The sequence below is a fragment of the Chlamydotis macqueenii genome, chromosome Z, assembly GCF_036417535.1.
Source record: "Chlamydotis macqueenii isolate bChlMac1 chromosome Z, bChlMac1.mat, whole genome shotgun sequence".
Lineage (NCBI taxonomy): Eukaryota > Metazoa > Chordata > Aves > Otidiformes > Otididae > Chlamydotis > Chlamydotis macqueenii.
Window position 1 is genome coordinate 81,521,611 of NC_141593.1, and position 21,108 is coordinate 81,542,718.

Below are 21,108 nucleotides of genomic sequence, written 5' to 3' on the forward strand. Positions count from 1 at the left end.
TGCAGCCTGTCACCTTCAAAAGCCTCCAGAACAAAGGATTTACCCTGGGAATGGATCCATTTTTCTGTAGAATAATTACGCCCTCTCTTGAGGGGCAGTTAGCTGCAAAATTACGTGTCTGAGCCTACAGGAAAACAGAGCACCTGCAATGACAACTGGATGGCAACTCTAAGTACATAAGGAGAAACTATTTTATCATGTCCTCGGTAATAAGCTGCAGCAATGCCGGGAGAAAGATGATACTATGGTTTACCCTTTACGAAACAATACTCTTTTTTTTTTTTCCCCTCCTTCTTTTCCTTTGCAACTCAGATGAAAGTAGCTTTCTCAATAATTTTCAGTCCGGCTATTTCTGACAAAAGAAGTAACTTCAACAGACTTCAGCCCAGGTACTTCCGACCACACTCTGCACAACAGAAAGCTGGCTGCTTTCTCTACCACGACGTGAAAGCAGTAGTGACAGCAGCCACACCTCTCCCGAGCAAGAATGGAAACTGTTTGGCACCTTCCCTAGGAAGCAATTGCTACTTTCTACATCCACGAGCTCCACTGGCTGTGAAAAACAGACGGGATGTTACGGCCATTGAGAGAGGAAGGAGAGTGCATCATCTCCAGCTCCAGCATCTTCCATGAACAGCCATTTTCCAACCAACAGGGATCACGGAAATAGAAAATAATAGCAAGAAAGCCAAGCAAATCTCCAACAATAATTTTCTCCCTGATCAATCCTCTCTCCGCGTTAAGTTCATACACATACAAAACTAATAAGGCTTGCCGTAGGGACACAACAAGGACACAGTGAGACAATAACCAAGACGTGGTCTGAGGGTAAGACCACGCAAAGCAGCCAAGAGGCAACTGGCATCAAGCCAGAAAGGCACAAAGGTGTCATCCACTTTCCAGACCACACCTCTGCCCTGCCATGACGGAACCAATAAATAGGAAACAAAGCCAACACAGTCTGCATGGAAAATCAGGCAGGGAAACCAGGTGCCTCCCCACAACCTCACGTTTGTCAGCACTACGTTTTTCCCCATCTAGTATTATTTTTGTTTGCAATGAAATAAAAATAAACATCTAAACAAAGCTTAAGGTGCACTGATGACTAATTAATACCACAATAAATCTCCATCACTACCTGAACAGTCATGCAAGCCAAAAAACCACAACCAGGAACAAAACGCTTCAAACACAGCCAATGTGCGTTTTGGGTCACAGCTAAAATTACCTTGCTCTTGTACTTCTGATGCCCCAACCGGAATTTCACGTAAGGATCACTTAGTCCATTCGCATCCATCGCCTTAAGTTCTCGGCCTTCTATCAAGGTAACGCTAACTATCCCTCTCCACAGCTGAGACTTTCTGTGCAGGTCTGAGAGACGTAAGCTCTGCGTCTGAAACTTCAGGGAAATAAAAGCACAGATTTAGTTAAAAAAACCCTAGATTTAGTTAAAAATACAGATTTAGTTAAAACAATTCCAGATATTTCCCCTGCATTATAATGCACAATTTTATATAACTATGAATGTAAAACAACCACCTTAAGCCATTTTAAACTTACTTGACAGCACATATGTAAACTATATTACAAAGAACCACTTGGAAAGAAACAAAACAGTGACAAATACGCAGGTAGGATCATATGCTGCTTTTGCAGCAGCAAGTAGAACAAACGCTATTTAAGGAAATATTCAGAACACAAAAAATGAAATGTTTTTCCCTGCTTCACTTCTCCCTCCGGTGACAGAACTAACAACATTACAAATGAACGGTGCAGTGTCTCCTATGTTAGTGGCATACGATTGAAGGAACTTGACAAACACTAAAATAAACATAAAGAACAGTGAGAGAATGAGACTTCCATTAAAATAATATAAAACCACCATGAGAAGCGTGGACCGAGGCAAAATAAGTCAATAAACTCCTGTGCACATGACAACTACCTCAGTTTCTAAAATGATGAGGTGTTCTCAGAAACAGCAAGAAAAACCCAATTAAATACCAACACATGAGTTCAAGAGTTTTAAAACAAGACACTGCAGAGCCTGTGATCGGAAATCTGCAGGCTGTGAACCCTCAGCCAGTGACCGAGGCGTCCAAAGAAAATTCACAGGCACCCACACAAACCAGTTGGCCACTGCACCCACCAGTGAACTCCAGTGGGGGCAGGGCAGTGGGGGGGCTATAAACTGAGTAACTTAAGGCCAGCTCCAGCTTGCTCTGAGGTCAGGGGTACAAGGCACTGGCAGGTGGCTCCAGAAGTTACCTCATCTAACATGCTTGTAACCTAATAACATGCTTGTAGCAGTATTTCAGATATCATATTGGCATGTATTTATATTTTCTAATGGCTATTCATCCCAAGCAGTACGGTTACTCCCAAAATATTTCACTATGTTTATTAGGTTCCTCTTCCTGAAGTGAAGGATTTGACTGCAGAGAAACTTCTCATAAAAGGAACTGCCGACTTCGGCAGAGAAGTGAAATAACCTTTAACTCAACCTGTGACACAGAGCAGCAGCGGGACACCAGAAAGCAGAAAATCTACAAAAAATAGGGCACAAGTGAGAAACTCAGTTACCAGAAGAGATTTCCTTTACAAGATGGGAACATTATTTAAGTTTATAAATTTTTTTTCAGCACAAATACCCCTTCTTTGGGGGTATACAGTCCACACTACCACTACAGTCGACAATACTCCCTCCTTTGTGAAGGAGTGGTAATTTTTTTTTTTCTTGCTCTACTTTCTTAGAAAGTCTAGAACAAAAGGCAGACCGAATATCAAATAACCAAAACTGACCCTGCTGTGAACACACGGTGATGACAGATACAGGAAGAAGAAGACAAGGCACATTTAGGAAGATATTTCATACTGGGATAGTGAAGAGGTTTGCTGAGACTTATTTTGGCAAAGAATACACCGTTATTGGGGTTTTTTAAAGAGTTGAGTGGGAATCCAAATGATTTCTAGCATACTACCAAGGAAAATAAGCATGAGTTTGCACTTACAACTCTTTTAAAGTAAAGCTTAAGCCCAGCTGCATAGCTCTCTACTTCACTCATCAAAAATGAGACAGTCAATCATTTAGAGAGTACACTTGATCTAAATTCTGTATTTTCAATGGCTCTTAGAACAATTTGCTGCATTAGAGCAGCTGCCACCACATAACACATGCTGATATTTATGACGGTGGGGAGTTTCACCAGTGGAGGTTGTTTACACGCGAGGTGGCAAGGCAGGATCTCAACGACCAGGCGCAGAAGGTCCATTGCAGCAGGTCAGAGAGGCGTTAACGAGCGCCACGCAGAAACCCCCAGAACAAGAACGTGTGGCTGGGGACAGCCCTTTTGGGATGGAGACAGATCTCATGGTCCGCAACTCGCAAAGAGCCTTGCAGAGAGACTGAGCAGCAGCATCTGAACAGACATCAAAAACGGCTTGCTTTCTGGTCAAAGTCATCCTCATCCTCAGAAATCACAGATACTGGCGTAATCTCTGATTTCATACAGTCTGTCTTGCAGGAAGCAAAATAAACAAATATGAATGTTTATAGATTTCAGGTCAGACTTGACAAAATGCTAATAGATTAAAGACTGAGAATACAAGACTGATTTCACATGTAGAGTTCTTCCCTCATGCAGTTAATTTCATAATGTGAGACAAGTATGTAATTTCTGGGTACATCTTCAGGTACCTCAGCAACCTTCTGTAACCCAGCCCACACTGAGTTACTTGCAAAGCCAGAAGGGAAACTGTGAGAGCAGAACAAAGAAATGAGCATGGATCTTTCCAAGCGTCTCCTATGAAGGAGCATTTATTAAGATTAATTTTTAGATAACTTATTTCCCTCAGGAAGCAGGTAATGCATTTTGCATTCTGGCTTCACTCTTCTGCCACAAACAGTAAAAAAAAAAACATGAAGAAAGTGCATAGCTTTTAATTTCTCTGAGAATGGGTGGAAAGCTGTATATTTCATAATATTCTATCTGAAACTGGTCATACTGCTTAAATAACACCACAGTTTGGAAAAAAACAAGGTCAAGATCTCAGGCCACAACTAATCATCATTAACATGGGGTTATTATTTATATTCTTATGCATTTATAAGTGGGCATGCAGACTTCCATCTGCCATGTTCTAAAACAAAAAAAAAAGAGAAAAAAAAAGAGAAAAAAGGAAACAAGACAAAAAAGAAAAAAGAAGGAAGAATAAAAAGAAATAAAGAAAAACAGAAAAAAAAAGAAGTTGCAGACGGCATACTGTGAAGCTTTCTCTCTCTCTGTTCCCAAAAGGAAATTAAAATTAGTCTTTCAAAAGCAGGTCCTTCATGTCAAAGTTGCCTGTGAATCAAAATCTCACATCTTTTCATATCCATGCACTGCTTTAGTTCTTCCACTATAAACAGTAAGCAACACCAACATTTTCTTACATGACAAAACTAGCTTTTATAGGTGTTCCACCTATTCAGTCTAAACGTGAGGTAGCAGAAGTGCTAAGGATGCCCACAGCAGCAAATCTTCTGACACAAACCAGAACTGGCTTAAAATTCTGTGTACGGTCACATGTAACCCTGGTCAACATGACGGCGTGGCAAACCAACCGGGCTTACCCAGAACGTGGGCGTTGTTCCCAGGTTCACCAAGACCGTGTTCTTGGTAAGCATACTAATCACCACAACTTCATCATTACTCTCCTCAGAAGAAGAGAAGCCTTAGTAAGTACTTTGGAAAAGCCTGTATTTATCTTTGAGTATCTGTGTGACCTTTGCCCTCTACCCCATAACGAGCCGGGCAAACCCCACAATGTCCTCTCCCACGATCCTCACCATCGGTCCCCACGCCCTGCGAAGCACCGCCTCTCACCTGCACGTGCTTGTGCCCGTGAGAACCGACGCAGCTTTTTCTATATCTCCTCCTCGTTACACACACCGCTAGCACACTCCTCCTTCTCTGCGTCCTTGAACAAAAATCTAACATTCAAGAACAATTTAATAATAGGCAGAAGTAGAACAGTGTGCCTACCACAAAGCTGGAAGGGCTTTTTTAAGTTTTAAAAGGTAAATAAATAATGCGGCTGTGTGTCCTGCAAAGGCACCTCTACCTAAAGAACTGCTTTGATTTGGAAGGCTTAAATAAAATACCAATCAAAAGATAATGAAAGAATGCAGGAAAGGATGATGCTGTGTTTCACTGCCGAACAGAGCGCAGATGTACACACACAGCAGGGCGAATCAAAGCCAGCATTTTAAATGTGAATGCTGCAAACTCAAGTAAGCAGAATTCTTCTCCCCAAATTTCTAGAAGTCTTGCATGGCTTGGTTAAAAGATTTAAAATAAAGACTGAGAACGTCAATAAATAGAGCTGCTACTTCTACATACCTTGTCCACACGATGAAAAAATCAAGGAACAGTCCTATACAAAAAGGGGTATAAAAGGGACTGTGATGTGTGTTCACAGTGCTATTCCCCTATTAGAAACCACACAAGGTATAACTCCGCACGCAAGCCATCAGTAGGTAGACCCTGAGCTAAAATATGCCCTCAATGGGACCACGACGATTCCTTGTTCATGCTTGCTTGTTGTCGGCAAGCAAATTTTATAAATAGACTACTGCCGATAAGTACTGCAATATGAAAGAACACTTAGCTCAACTTATTACTGATGATATTTTACATTTTAGGATATTTTAATTCTAGGTACAGCTAATCTAAATTTCTGTGGCCAAGAAACTTAGAGTGCCCAGTACCCTGTGTGTTTTCACTGCAACCAACAGGTTAAACCTGGAGTAGGACGTCTGCTCTAACGACGACATTGTCACCGCAGTACCAACCTTGTGGTGACACGACAATATTTGTAGTAAGAGCTGAGACTTCTGCGGCACTTTGTGCACTTTTGTGGTTTGCATTCTACTGAAGTGCTGGAGCCAGCTCTGCTGTAATATGACGAAGGCTATGACTTGGAAATTTTCTGGAAAAGGGAAATATCTATACAAGACGAAGGCGTGCTGGCAGGAGTTCTCAGAGAGGCTGTGTCAATCCCGTGTACAGTCCCAACTTTCACCCTTGTCTCACTCCCACTGACTCCTCTTGGAAAATGAATGGGATTCCTGACAACGCCGTTACTGCCCTGGACGGCCACTGTCCCAGTACTGACGTGAATGCGACACGCAGGACAACGGCCGCCAAGACCGGATGGAAACTCCCTGTGCTGTCCGAAACGCGGGCATGAGTCCCGAAAACCCTACACAGAGAGGCTACTCTGCCATTTAGATTGTGGACCGTATCAGCTGTTATCACTCACACACAAGTAATGCAAATACAAGCCTCACCAAACATTTGCATAATTTTTATAACCAGACGTCCAACAGACAGATGTATCTATTCTTACGTTTTTTACTTCTGTTCCATTATTTAGTAGCTTTCCATCAGCGCTATTTACAGCTGATAAACTGACATCTAGAACCTCTTGGCTTACAAAAGTAAGCATTTTCTATCTTAAAAGTCTTCTTAAAAACCCAAACTCAATCATTCTGCCTTCTACTCTGAAACTCCACTGAGTTTTGTTTGAAAGACTGAACTGATTGCAAACTCCTTCAATTAAGACATATCACACAACTCTACACTTCTGCTTGTCTTTGCAATCCTTAGACCATTATTTGTCATTTCCAACTTTATTCTGTGCTCAAGACGCAACTCATTCCAGCGGAAAAGCATTTGTTTCAATTTTAAAACAATGCTTCATAAGAACTTCTGACATTAGGAAAAAGCAAGGAGTAAAGTAAACTACGTATTCTGAGTTGGACATAAAAGCATCAGTTAAGAAGGCCACAGCTTTTGGCACTTTAGTTTGTGCAACTGGAACAAGCAGGTTTTTAGAAAAGCTTCTAAAATAAAACTAGAAAACAGTCAGCAGTTAGGAGCTGAAAGCACTATATTTTGCAATTCATTCTTGCTTAAAATGTTCATAAATTGTATTTTTCCTTTTAAAAGTATATGCAAAAAATCTCTAAAACTCAATTAAAGCCAAAATATCTATCTAAATGCAAATTAAAAATTACTTTAAGTCACTTGCTTTTGGCAGTAAATACACTGTTTTATCACCAATTGTAATTAACCACAAGTAGCTTCTCCGTTATGACTTGGGATGACAACGTATTTTCACTGTTAGTTTATACATAGCCTGTTGCAAACTAGACTAATTTATCTTCATTTCTGGGAAGAATGGACCTTTGGTTCCAATTGAGCAGAGTCACATTGAAACAGCTCCTCACATAGTAACCGTATAAATTAAGAGTATTATTACATTTTAGTGCATTCTAGTATTCCCAGTTCTAAACCTGTTATTGATCACGGGAAACAGGAGACACCGGAGAAGGGAAGGGAAAAAGGTGCTGTCTTCATTAAAATTACCTTTGTTTAAATAGTTACAGTTACACAGGAAAACATGAGGTACTCTTATTTCTTTGTATGCAAATTATGAATAGAGGCTTTGAGTATATTAATTAGTTCTCTAGGAGTGTAGGATTTGATGAAGTAAACTATTTATATGGGGTAGCACCTCACTCATACTCCAGCTGAGCTGGTCAAAAAGTTTCCATATAAACAACTTACCATCAGGAAATGCTGTTCAGAGAAAATCAAACCTCTATGTGAGAACATCTCAATTTCATCAGAACTTTTTAAAAGAATGAAGACTATTAACAACTTGGTCAGCCAGCAGCACTATGGCTTTTGGTCACCCATCCTCCCTGCGAGTATCTACAGGATCACTGACCCACCAGTTCACTGTCAAGTGAACACAGCAGCTACCAGGGTTACTATCCAAGTTCACAACCAGGGAGGACAACTGTTGGCTACAAGGCAAAAATTACTGACGTCTTCTCATCTTCATTTTGGAAGACTTCGATTAATAGAGACAGAGTTTTATCACTCCCACGCTCCCATCTTGTAAACTAAGTAAGCAGAAAGGGAAGGCATGTTGACAACTGATCAAACCAACCTTAATTTCAGAAATTTTCCACCTTGAAAGTTTAGGAGAATCCTCTCAATTATTGAGTAAACGTGGGATATTTTGCTTACTTGCTTACTTGCTTACTTACTTTGCTTACAGTGTAGCACACTGTATGTGCCCTGTACCAACTACGAGAAGTTCTCAGCAGGTACCAGGCCTTGGTGCCCCCACCTTAGACGATGTACTTTACGTCCTACAGAACTACGAACACAAAGAGGCTTATGAAGGTTCCCAGATGAAAACAAAATGTATTTATCTGTCACATTTCTATTCTCTGGGAATGGCCAGTAAGTCCCCATCCCTCCGTGTGACAGCAGAAGTGGGGATGCACATAAGGTATCTGTAACTGCCAGGGCAGTCTCTGTCCTGACAAAGAGGCTTCCTCCACACTCTGCGATTACCAGTGAGTGGACACCCAGCACCGTGCTGGATCTGACTGGGATGGAGGTCACCTTCCTCACAGCAGCCCGTTTGGTGCTGTGCTTTGCCTTCGTGGCTAAACTGGTGTTGGCAACGCAGCAATGTTTCTCGGATGTTGCTGATGGGTGCTTCATGCTGGCTGGCATCACCCCACCACAGACTTGTTAATTTCTCCCATCTTCCCACTATTCATTTTGTCTTATTTTCTGCCCACAGCAAAACTTCATTCCAAATATCACCCTTCTTTTTCCTCTTACGCACTCCTAATCGTCAGCATTTGGGCACCCAAAAATTTTCCTCTGCATGAAGTGTATCTATTCACACACATATATATTTCAAAGTATTGTTTTTTTCATACTCACTCCAAAACGTGTAAATGAATTTGGCCCAAATCATTTTGATACAACACATCTATCCGCGCTGGGGAAAGAGATGAGCTTAATTTGCACCGTGGGAGATACTGTTAGACACCAGGGCAAAAACCAGCTTTTAATGGAAATGATCATTAAGCGCTGGAAACGACTCTCTGGGGAGGTTGTAGAGTATCCATCACGGCAGAATTTAAAGGACAGATTAAAAAAACACCTGTCAAGCCCAGTTGAGGTGCCATTGCTCCCACTTTACAGTAGGAAGACAACTTTTCAGGCTGTTAATCCTACTTTCTGTCTTTTTTGCTTCTACTCTGCACATTTGTGGACTTTTAAATATCTCAGATGCTTGAAATCCTGGGAAGCGAGGTCCGGTGTGTCCACGAACAGTACTTGACTTGCCCTTGACCTCATCTTCCAGGGACATTGCTGTTACCTTTCGAAGTTCCTGATATCCCATTTTTTTTTGCGTCCATCTCTCCCACTCAGCACAGTGAGGATAAAACTTTCAAATCAAGGTGGGCATCATCCTGTAAGCAGGTAGCACCACCAGAAACTGCTATCTCGCACCCTTTTCTGAATGAACCTCCTGTAACCAGACAGCAACGGAGGGAAGAGGTCATTTTTCACAAAATATTTACTGTTATCCTCAGATTCTTCATAGAAAAGTCTGCCTGCTCTAAATAATGTGACATAACGCTCTGACTTCAAAGCTGTTTGAATTTCATTTTTGCCAGGCTTGGTGAAAGATGAGTATTCCTTCTGACCTAGACAGTGCAGGGAGTGATCCAGCTCCTATGAATTCTGATCAAGAGTATGTCTGGAATAAAGCAAACAGGACAGGGAAAACGAAAAAAAGATAAAGCAAAAAACCCCCCACAAGCAACAGTAACAGAAGGAAAAAACCTAATGACAAAAGCTAAAGTGGTGTTGCATTTTTGCAACGCCACTAACAAATGTTTACAATACTCATGTGCCTGAAAACACTGGTTTACACACAAAACAGATAAAACGCACAGCTGCATTGACCTGGGTACTTCATGAGACCTTAACCTCGTCGTTAGCGTCCATAGAAGGAGCAGTATTTGAAGTAAAAACTCAGAATTTGGCCAGAGTAATTTTTTGCAAGCACATGAATACTACAGTGCTGTAACAGAGAAAATCAGCAGCCCAAGGAACGAGGCGCAGGCAGTGCAGCTCACGAACACAAGCAGCGCCATCGTGGTCTGCACTGCTAGATCTTAACTTCAAACTATGTACGTTACAGGAAAGGCAGGCTTCCAGCACATAAATTTTAAAAAGTAAAATACGCTGTCATAATCTTTAAAATCAAATTAATTTACTAGAATTGCCACTGGAAAGACTCTAGAGCTAAATAAGCAGGTTTAGAAAATTTTGTCATGATATCTCTAAAAAAATTTAGTATTCTGTTTTTTTCCCAGCTCTCAGGAGCGTAAGACAATCACTTCTTGAAGAAGAAGGATCTCACAGCTATTATCTAATGGCATTAAGCACCTATTTCTAGACTTTTTTAAAAAAATCTGCAAATGATGATTATTTAATGTTGGCCATCCTGCACCCCAGGGAACAGCATTTTTTTTAAGGAAGTCTGTGTAAATAAAAGATTTTTTAATCTGTTTTCCTGACAGCAGACCAAGGATTTGGAACTCTGAGCCCCACAAGGCAAATCAGCTCCTGTGGTTTAACTGAGGTACTTCTCTATATAAATCACACACACAACAGTGTGTGTAAGATGTTGTGCATGTATGACATCTCTAGGTAAAATTATTACTTCAGCTGAGACAAATGTAGATCACAAGTTAACGCATCACTGTCGGGATACAAAGCAGCTCTGCCCTTGCCAACCTCACAGCTCTTCATTAACCCTTCAAAAGTTTGACCATCTTCGACATTTCAGGAAAAGTTACACGAACCACATGAGAACCAAAATACTACAAAATACATCACCAGTTCACCAGGTAGCTTTGCTTCACAGATTTTGAGAAGGGAACAGCGATTGAGTATAGTCCTGCATCACAGAAGCAAACCCTGTGAAAACCCCACCCATAACCCAAGAATTATGAACCCTACTCTCTCTTTTTTTCCTTTCAAAACTAAAAATTCTGTCCAAATACTTGTCAGTGAGCACTATATACAACACTGCTTATTAATAATCTATTTTTTCATCAATATGCTAGAAAAGTGAATATTTTATAAAATAAGTGAAACCAGCCCACAGAGCTATATCATTTTTTCTCATTTTAACACCTTTACAGGGTAATACCTCAGAAACCCCCAGATCTGCCATGCTAGCTCAAGACTGAGAAATCTGAATTCTATTTTTAATTATGCAAATAAAAAGAAGGCTTAGAACTTGAAAGCAGCACGGCAGTGTTAGGTAAGAAAGAGTGGCCAGAAAACTACTCAGAAACTATATACATTTTCTTTGACTTTTTGGAAACACACACAGGAAAAAGGTAAAAACAGATTGTATTCCACTACAAACTCCCAGTCTTTCCCTAGAGGACAAGAGCAGACACTGCTCGTTTTTTATCACTCAGATGACTCCCAAGAGGAGAAAAGCCAGATACCGAATGTGCCTGCAGAGACATCTGAAGAGCCGTATAAAGCAGAGATGCAGAGACATTCCTTAACCACTCTGCTCTGGGAGAGCCTAGCTATGATTGTCATCCACGCCAGTCCAGCAATCGTGGAAACCCATCTTTGAGAACATCTCTGTGAAAACCTCCACACACAAAAACTCTCATCAGTCGGAGAAGTAAGTAATAGGAAAATGAAAGTTACCCTTCGGCATGAATTCTTTGTTAACAGTAACAACAGGCTTTACGGAAATTGCTTATACACGGGAAATTAAAAGTTCCAGAAGAAGAATCAGGACATGTTTGCCACTGATGTGAAGTTACTAGATGACATTAAGACAAGCTGAAATGCTGTAACAAAGTTGAGAGGTTCAGTGATTACATTAGAAGCCCAACTGTCTCATGATTTTGATTTGATGAAACACAAAACAATGTCATTAAAACACAACGAAAAGGAGAACAAATCTTGTGCCACAAGTTCTCACTCCTAGATGGCATGTTTGATAAAACGTCATCATTCTTCTGAAAAAAAAAAAAAAAAAAAAAAGCGAGAAGACCACATGCTAAGTTACCTTACTTGATCTTTTCCAACTCTTCCTCATTAGCATTGTCTGAAAATAAAATAGAGCATTTTAATCACCTTTTCTCTGCAACACAGAAAAGGGGGCCAGCTGTCTCCACTGGGCCAATCCACATTTAACCACTGCTACCACTGAAGCAGCAACACAGATACTCCAGCGACAGCCACACAAGACTGAAACAAATCCAGACAACCAGCAGCGCTCCTCGCACCCAGGCATACTTTTCTGGGTGGTATGAACGTCTCGTTTCCGAGATAAAGCATTTTGTGAATTATTATTTTTTTTTTTTTAAAAAGACAGAACGAAACAGATAAGCAAATGAACAACAACAAAAAAAGAATGTGCCATTACGGTCCGTGACTTCAATTTTGACTGATACTTGAATGATAGTTTTTCAAAAATTTATGTACTCCAATTTTTTTTGGAAGACTACTGTTTAGCTCACAGGTGTAGCCACGTAAGAGAAATCCTGCATAAGGCTCCTTGGACAACATGCCTCTATTACAAAACCCTTCAGGATACCACTGCTAACTAGCTTCAGAGCAGTAAAAATAGCTCTTTGGTTTGATAATTACGTACACAGGAGAGAAAAAAATTCATATCTTGACTCTTCAAAGAACCCAAAATGTCAATAGCCCTGTCCCATTACCTAAATAATGTGTAAAACCTTGGCACTGCTAGAGACGATGCTCAACATGCCAGAGGCAAAGTGTCCACAGACATAGATTCTTAATGACTAAATAAAAGAGACACACTGGCCAAGATGGATGTGGACAATTTATCTGTGAACACAACTGTTGCTTATAGCAGTTCTGTGGAAACACAAAGAAATTAATTTATAAAATTTAATAGCATTTAGCAGCCTGTTGTTGACACTGTGCAAGAAAAAATCAAAGGCTATTAATTTCAGTTGTAACTTTGTAATGAAAAACAAAACATAATTTTAATTTTTATTAATTATTGCAAAAACACTTTCAGATAATGGAAATAAATTCAGAAATGCAAACATTTTCCTTGCTAAGAAATAAAAGTATTACCCAGGGAAAAAAATGAAAATGGGAGAAAATATGTGGGTATTACATTTTTTAAATATCCAGAAATTCTTCAAATAGACACTTTTTTTTGGGGGGGAGAAGAAAAAGAAACAGCTGCTGAGGAAATTTTTTAAGTTGCTGTGGACAGCTAAAGCCTAAAGGCTGTGCTCTAAGTCAATAACTGTATCACTGTGGCTTTGGAAAACACACATAGATACTAGATGTACTGTATGTTTTATATACATATATATATAAATGTTTTATGCAACTGCAGAAAGCTGTTTTTACAGGAGAGGCAGACAAGAATTAAGCAGCTTGAGGCCCACAGCAGGTTCTGGAGAAAACCTCCACGTCCCTGGGTCCTGCCCAGTGCAGCACAGCTCCTCCCCTTCCTCGTCGCTGCTGAACCCTACGCAGCTACAAACCCAGCCTCACCGGGCTTCGGACCAGGCTGCGAGCAAGGAGGAGAACTAAGGACCTACCAAGTACTAGTTCAGCTCTGGGGAGTTCAGTTTGAGCAGCAGCTATAGAAACTTATGACCGCTCTGGCTGAGCGCATCAGAATCACCAGCAGCTGCAGCAGGACAAGCTGAAGCCATCAAAACCATCCTGGAGGGCCAATACAGCACAGGGTGGATTAGGATGGATGATCTACATGGAACCTTTTCATCTGAAAATATTCCATGCTCCGAGTCCATCAGTGTCATTCTTTTTTTCTATGATGCTATTATCCCTCTGGTAAATTAAAAAAAAAAATTGCATTATAAGATTGAAGTCAGCAAGCAAACTGATAGTGTATTAATGTTGTTAATATTTTCATATGAAGCAAAAAATAATATTAAGCATCATCTGGGATAATTTATTTAAGGAAAAAGCAATGCTGCAGATTTTATTCTCATTAACTAACAACATCCAAGCAGCACTTGTGTTTCCTTTTTTCCATTTTCTACCCCATTCAGGCTGTGGGCAGTGGTGGAACAGCAGTCCCCAGTCCCTGCTGGCCCCAAGGCTACCGCTCTCATCAAGCTACTGACTTTTTAATTTCCTGTGGCCAAGAGTTGCCTCTAGGACCACGGCTGGAAACACCTGTTGTAGAGAAGATACGGGAGCCACGCAGCTCTGCTGAACTCATGGTCACTCCCCAAGTTCTCCAGGGATGAAATTGGAGCGCTGAGCTCTGCTGGAGAGCCAGAAAAAGTCGCATGCACCGCGGCACCTGCGACTGCAACACCAAACACGGAATGCGCAGACATCACATACGTATTGCCAACGGGCAGGCATGCAAGTACAAACGGCACACAGGCATGCACAGCACCACGTGTTCCCAAGGGGAAACATCAACACAGCACTGTGGGAGCTGAACCAACACAACAAGCTTCGTCGGGCAGGTCCAAGAAACATCAAGTCATTGCTGGTTCTCACTCCTTTTAAACTCATCATCAAAAGGAGAAATTAATGAAAAACACAGAAAGTACACCATAAACACATTATCTTTTAAAAGAAGAGTTAAAATAATAAAAATTTTTTAGACCTCACAGGTTTTAATATTTTTATACATACATATTTTTTCCAATACTTATTTATTTCACAGCTTCTTAGTTTACACTAGTTATCTAAGCGATCTGTCCTCTCAAAGCAAAATAATTAAAAATGCTGCATTAATGTGAAGGACAAGTATGGTTAACAGCACAGAGCAAATGCAAATGAATTATTGGAACTACCGCTACTGCAACTTACTTGTGTTTGGTAGGCTGGAAATAGATTATACTTCTCACAAATACTAAAGATGTTCTTATTTTTATGGTTGTATGAGAATAACTCATTCATTAATTTTGAGTCACAACTGACAATTGTTGAAAAATCAGAACAAATCAGATTGCCTTCATCTGTCAAAACTCAGAAGAACAGGGCTTCTACTAATGTACACAGTTTGAATGAGATATTACTTGATCATTCCTTCAAAATTTCTCATTTTTATGCCTTAGAACAAGCACTAGGTTGCAAAAGCCAGATACCTACGTACAAGTTCTGTTAGAATTTTTGATTTGTTCACCTGCCCATACTCTTACATCAATATTCAGTGATAACTGCAGGCGACTTATGCATTTTCTTCCACTAAAATGCACCACAAAAATAAAACAGTGTGTTCTTACTTATGAAACTAGTACACTGACTCTCCTCTAACTGAAACCATGTCCAATATCCTCCTACTGGAAAAACAGAAATCGCAAACTGCTTAATCACTGGTTTTCGCTGTTGACCAGGGCTCAGAGATGAATACTCCCCTCTCCCAATCTGCCATACAATTTTACATACAGTTAGAAAAACATATGTGTATGTTGCTGTTCTTAACGGATGTCTGAATCCAGAGACATACTCTGTTCTGACGCTAGGAAACAGGACCTTCCCAAAACAAATTCTAAGGAACATCTCATCTGCTGCATTTCATCAGAATTTCTTTCAGAAAGAGAAAGAAGAGAATACTCCAGTGTGTACTAAACCTCCCTCTCACCTCTTTGCACACCTCAAGGCTTCACAAAAGATAGTTCCACCCAAAACAAAATAAACTATTGCTGTGTCAAACTGATGGCTTATTTTTTAAATAATTTGTGATATACCTCTCTCACAGACAGGTAGCAATAGCAACAAGGCCTCCAGTTTTGTACCACTGAACTCCAAACTTCCAACTGAGTACCTCATCCTCCAGCAGCGTCAGTATTTCTTACGCAGTCACCCTCAGTCACTCCAGTTCAGGCAGTGGAGGATCTCCTTGGAAAGTCTAATCCGCGTCAAAATGTTACCGAACGACACATCACAAACAGCAAGTCTTCTTCTCCAGGGCTGGGTTTGGACTGTAGCTACAGAACTGCCCGAAACAGAGCATCCGACACAATGCTGCCTCTATGGTTACATTGGAAAGCTAAGACTTCTTTTGTTGAAGACAGTTCTTTTTTGTATTTCCCCAATGCTCTTAACAAACACTCTCATTTCAAATATATGGAATTAAAGTACCTGAAACTAAAGTACTAGCAGCTAATTTTTTAATTCTTCAGCTTGGTGATTTAGTCCTTTTACACCATTTACATGTGACAACATGCGCAAGCAAACTGGAGCTATCAACTGAAGAAATCAAAATTTATTCAGAAGAAAATATATTTTTGAAATGTAGGCTATACAGGGGGGGTGGACTAGAAAGCCTTTAAAGGTGCCTTCCAACCCAACCCAAACCACTCTGTGATTGTATGATTCTGTATAAAACCAACAGGATTTAAGCAAATTTGTAATGACTTAGGAAAAAAAATGTACATGATGTGAAGAAACAGTGTTTCTGTGTCTTCTACGCAGCAGTCACTAAAGCATATTTAAAGGTGCTTACAGGTTTTTATCTACATATTTCAACTGTACTATTTGAATTATTATCTATATAGAGATACCCAAGTAGAAAAGAAGCAGTAATCACTCAAACATCATGCTAAGCAGATTGGGAATGTAGGAGTTGCTTTAATTACTACATTGCATGCTGCACGTTTCCAGAGTGGACAAGCATCAGTCTTGACGCTCTAACATAATATTTGAAAATTTATTTATCTCAACCATATTAAATTCAATAAAAATTATCCTCATTATTATAAGACCTTTTAAAAATAACAAAGGATGACAGTTTAATTGGAGCAATACATTTTGTAATATATATACTCCTTAGGGAGTAAATAAAATCTAATAAACAAATATATAAATAAGTACATGTGGCAACCGAATGAAAGATAATTGCGTCTTGAATTATTAAAATCCCTGACACACTCATATACAGAAATTCAATATGAATTTTGTGGGTCATCTTCCCTGCCTTGTAACACAAACTCTCTGACTTTACTGCAACAATGTCAGAACTGCTCTGAGATCCATATTTTGGGAAGATTGGTTTCTAGTAATAAATATAAAGCTTAGATTCCACATTAGGAATAAGGATCTTAGTCTGAATCTTAGGCATTTTCAGAATGGAGTCCCATATAACAGTCTGCATGGGGAGAAAAATTGGTCACGTGAGCTAAACTAAAAGGATTAGCTTACTAAAGAGAAAGCTAATCATGAAATGTGTAATAGCACAAACCCAATTCTTCCTCCTATTACAACCAGTCACTTGGATATGAAAAAAAAGTTGCTATGCAGCAAGCTTATGGTGCATAGCATCCAAATTCACCAAGTAAATACCCATATGAGAGACATGCTACACTGTAGCGTCTTGATTTCACTTTCTCACCTGTGATTTTCTCCTGCACTCTGTACAACAGCTGGCAACACTGAGTGGCACAGTAACTATCCTGTCTGTATGATGAAAAAAGGAAACTAACATGCTGTCCATGTAACGGTTTCCCACACAAAAATACAGTGTATCTGTGCTGCACAATTCAAGATTACGGCAGGATAATGCCAAAGTCACTCGGAAAAATAGGGCTGATACCAGCTGATTCAGAAATGCTTGTCTTACCCAAATACACACACACACCAAAAAAAACCCCAGAATTAAATATTTTTTTTTTCAAATTAAGTGATAAACACTTCCGTGGTGCAAATTCGCAAGATAGTATTCTGAGTTGTCTGAGCAAATGTATTGCTAAAAGAAAAACACACTGTTTAAATAAACTTCCTCCACATTACTACCATATTCCATTATTTTTATTAAGTTCTAACAGAATATCATGAAGAAAATTAACAGATGAGAAATCTATTTTCAAAATTCTACATCTCTGTCATACCAAATACCAAACACCTAGTTCCAATAACTGACTTACTAGGCTATTTAATAATAGCTAGGAGAAAAGTCAAACAAGAACATTACGACCTGCCAATATTCCTTATGTATGCAATACGATGATGTGTCACACTGCAGCGTATGGAAACACAGATGCTCTTAAAAAAACCATGTAGTTGACCATATTAATGGAAAACTTAATCAGATTAATACTTTTTTCTTGGTCCTTCCGAAGCCAAAGGAACCCACATTATTTTACAACCTCTGAGTGAGATGTCATATCCTGTATTTCTGCTATAGTTGTACTAACTACTGCTTAAGTGAAAAGCCAATTGACAGAGAGGTAGTAAAATACATCCACCTAGAGACAGACTTTGTCACAACAAATGTGATCTATAAAACTGGAAACTATTTTCACTTACAAATAAGCAGCTCAGAAAACTAAGACTGATGAAAGAATTACAATAAACCTAGAAAATAACACAATTTTGTAATTGAAATGTATAATGGAATTCAAAAACATCAAACAATACTTCATCATTAGAAGCCAAGCTGCAGAAATACTACCTTTCTTCAAGTTTATTTATTTTCAGTGTGCAACAGGATTCAAAAGTTCTTATCGAGAGATGGCAGCACTAGGTCCAAAATTCTTCTCCAGGGGTTTACCGATATTTTTCCATATTAATCAGCACCATTCCCCTGCAGCTGACTTTATCTGAAACTGCTGAACGTTTATGTTCCATCTGGACCCCTCAGCACTATCTCAGGGAGGATCCAGTTCAGATGAAGTATGCTGTACTATACCAGAAACACTGTTCAGCCTTGTTTTAAGAATGTGAAAAAACAAATTAATCTCAAAATAAGTGGCTTACTCTTGTGCTTTAAGCCACCCAAACACAGAACAATCACAAGAGTGATGACGCATATTAAAATATTTAAAATTACCATTTCTCGCTGTTCTTCTCTAGGAGCCAGCAGGACTGATAACAATATACTTCCCAGATCATGGTCAGGGTAATGAGGATCCTGCAGACACAAGGTAACATCCGTTTCCCTAGGAGACACAAATATATGCATTTATTTTGTTTTCAGGCTTGCAGATAATGAAATTTCTGAATCATGAGAATTAAAGGCACCTGCTACGGAACGACTTCAGACGGTGTCACAAATGTACCCTGTCTCTACTTTTAAGTGTTGTAGTCTAAACACCCACAGATAAATACTAAATACTGTTACTCTGTGTTAAGTACTTATACGTGCTGAAGTAATTAAATCCGAACTGTAACATTAATGGATTAAAAAACAGAAAAAGAATGTTAAACAGTAGGTGATTATCTTCAATGCTGTGCATAAAGATAATATAAAAACAAAATTAAAGTTGTTACAAAACCAGCCTCTCCACAGACACTGTAAAAATGTTATGTATGATTACTTAATATATTATTAACATTCACATTACAGTAATTCCCTAAACATAAGTGTTTTTCCTTGGCTAGTTTTATGTGGTGTAGGTTTATAATTATTTTCCAGCATAATGTTCTACTCTCAATTCCACAAACACAATATTAGCAGATAACCATAAAGAATTATTTGGTAGGCTTGTTTGTGCCATACCTGTTTAATTCCAGTGAAGTGAGATCTAAAAATGCTGAACCAATAAAGTCATCTTGAAGTCCAAAGTCATAGTCAAAGACCTAAGATGCACAGGAGATAAAAGTATTTTCCAGTATTAGAAATATTTTAAAAATATTTTCTGGCTTTATGAATGATTCTTGAAATTTCTTTTTCCAGAGTTACAGCTTCTCATTTCTCACATGTCAAACGCGGACTATCTGAAAGTAACCTCAAATTTTCTGGCCACTAAATAAAGTTTGAAACTGCTTATGGAAAAGACAGAACGTATGTGGGTATACTACTACTAGACTGCATACGTGAACATAGATTTCATATAAACAAAAGAAGCATTTTTGTAAACATGGGCACTAACAGAAGGAAGACCAAAAGAATAACTAAAATTAACCAGAAGTATTGATTTGCTGTGTAGTGTTACATTCATCAATTTTGCAAAATACAAGCAGGAGAATGGGATATGGTTGTGAAAAGCAGGGTATTACAGCACTTGCAGCAGTCTAGGAATACTAAAACTGCACATTTTGAAGGTTGCGTAAGTTTCTAGGGTTTAGAAATATTATAATCTAAGACAAAAACTTAACAGATATGTCTAAGGAATAGCAACATTTATTACTCTGCTATGAGGACCCTGCGTGCTAACTTGCTACCTAAGAGAGAAAACATCTGGAGAAATTTCCTGACATGTAGGAACAGGACGGGAACTCCAGACAGAAATCTGCGTCCAGTACATGGAATAATATCAATGGTTTCAGATGAACTACGCCTTCCCAAGTCAGAATAAAGAATAAAAAATAAACTGGGGATGGCTTTTGGAGGGAAAGAAAAAAAAAAAGGTAGATGGCAACAAAAAGTTGTGACATAAAATTATAAAGAAATGGGAAAATGTCAATTACCAAAATCACCTTTTTAGGTAAGTTAAATTTTTGTGGCAAATATTACAATGAGAATTTCTGGTGCTAGTAATACTAGTAATGAGAACATTTGACTGAGATGTGACCGGCCTAGGTTCAAGGTCTCCAATTTTGATGTACATACTTCAACTATTGTACTACAGAAACTCTTTTCCAGGAGGCTGTTAAAGCTGTTCATCTTTAACAAATACTTCAATACCGACAGGGTTAAGACAGCAGCAACAGAAATCCTGCAGCAAGTATAGATAGCTAATAAGTACCAGTGGCACTGCCACTAATTACTCTGGCAGTGCTATCCACTCTTCAATTTAAACCATTATTTCAGAATAAGTGATGCCTCTATTATGACAAAATCATCCTTACCTGTGGTATACTAAGAAGAGTTACAATGAAAAAAAAAAAAAGAGAGCATAAACCATTACAAAAAATATAAGCAAACCCACTGTGCTGAGCTACAAATAGAAAAAAAAACAAACCTCAGAGAATCAAGCACACACCCTGATAAATTCTCAAATTAACCCCGTGTAAAAGACTGTGTCGAATATTTGTCTCAACATTGTCAAAACATCAAACCACCACCCGAACAATGGCTTCCCGTTATCTTGCAAGCCAACTCCTGTTGTCTTGCGAACCTGAATGCAGAGCTGGTTCCGAGAAATTTAGCGCCCCCCCGCCCCTCGCCCCCAAGACGATAATGGGCATGCATATCACCACCAGGTGAGGGGTGCGGCTAGGAAAACCAGCTCTTGGAACACAATGAAAACAACCAACATAAAAGGGGAATACGCATTCGACAGAA

General features: G+C 39.3%; 1 protein-coding gene across 1 annotated transcript in view; it reads right to left on the reverse strand.

Annotated features, from left to right (window-relative positions):
• The window catches only part of MCTP1 (multiple C2 and transmembrane domain containing 1), a 257,037-nt gene that overhangs the window by 124,597 nt on the left and 111,332 nt on the right, over positions 1-21,108 (reverse strand). Inside the window, exons 4-7 of the mRNA XM_086770666.1 lie at positions 19,381-19,460; positions 18,712-18,820; positions 11,971-12,009; positions 1,229-1,399 (exon numbers count right to left, since the gene is read on the reverse strand). Coding sequence (XP_086626792.1) covers positions 1,229-1,399; positions 11,971-12,009; positions 18,712-18,820; positions 19,381-19,460 — 399 coding nt within the window. The remainder of the gene's footprint in view (positions 1-1,228; positions 1,400-11,970; positions 12,010-18,711; positions 18,821-19,380; positions 19,461-21,108) is intronic.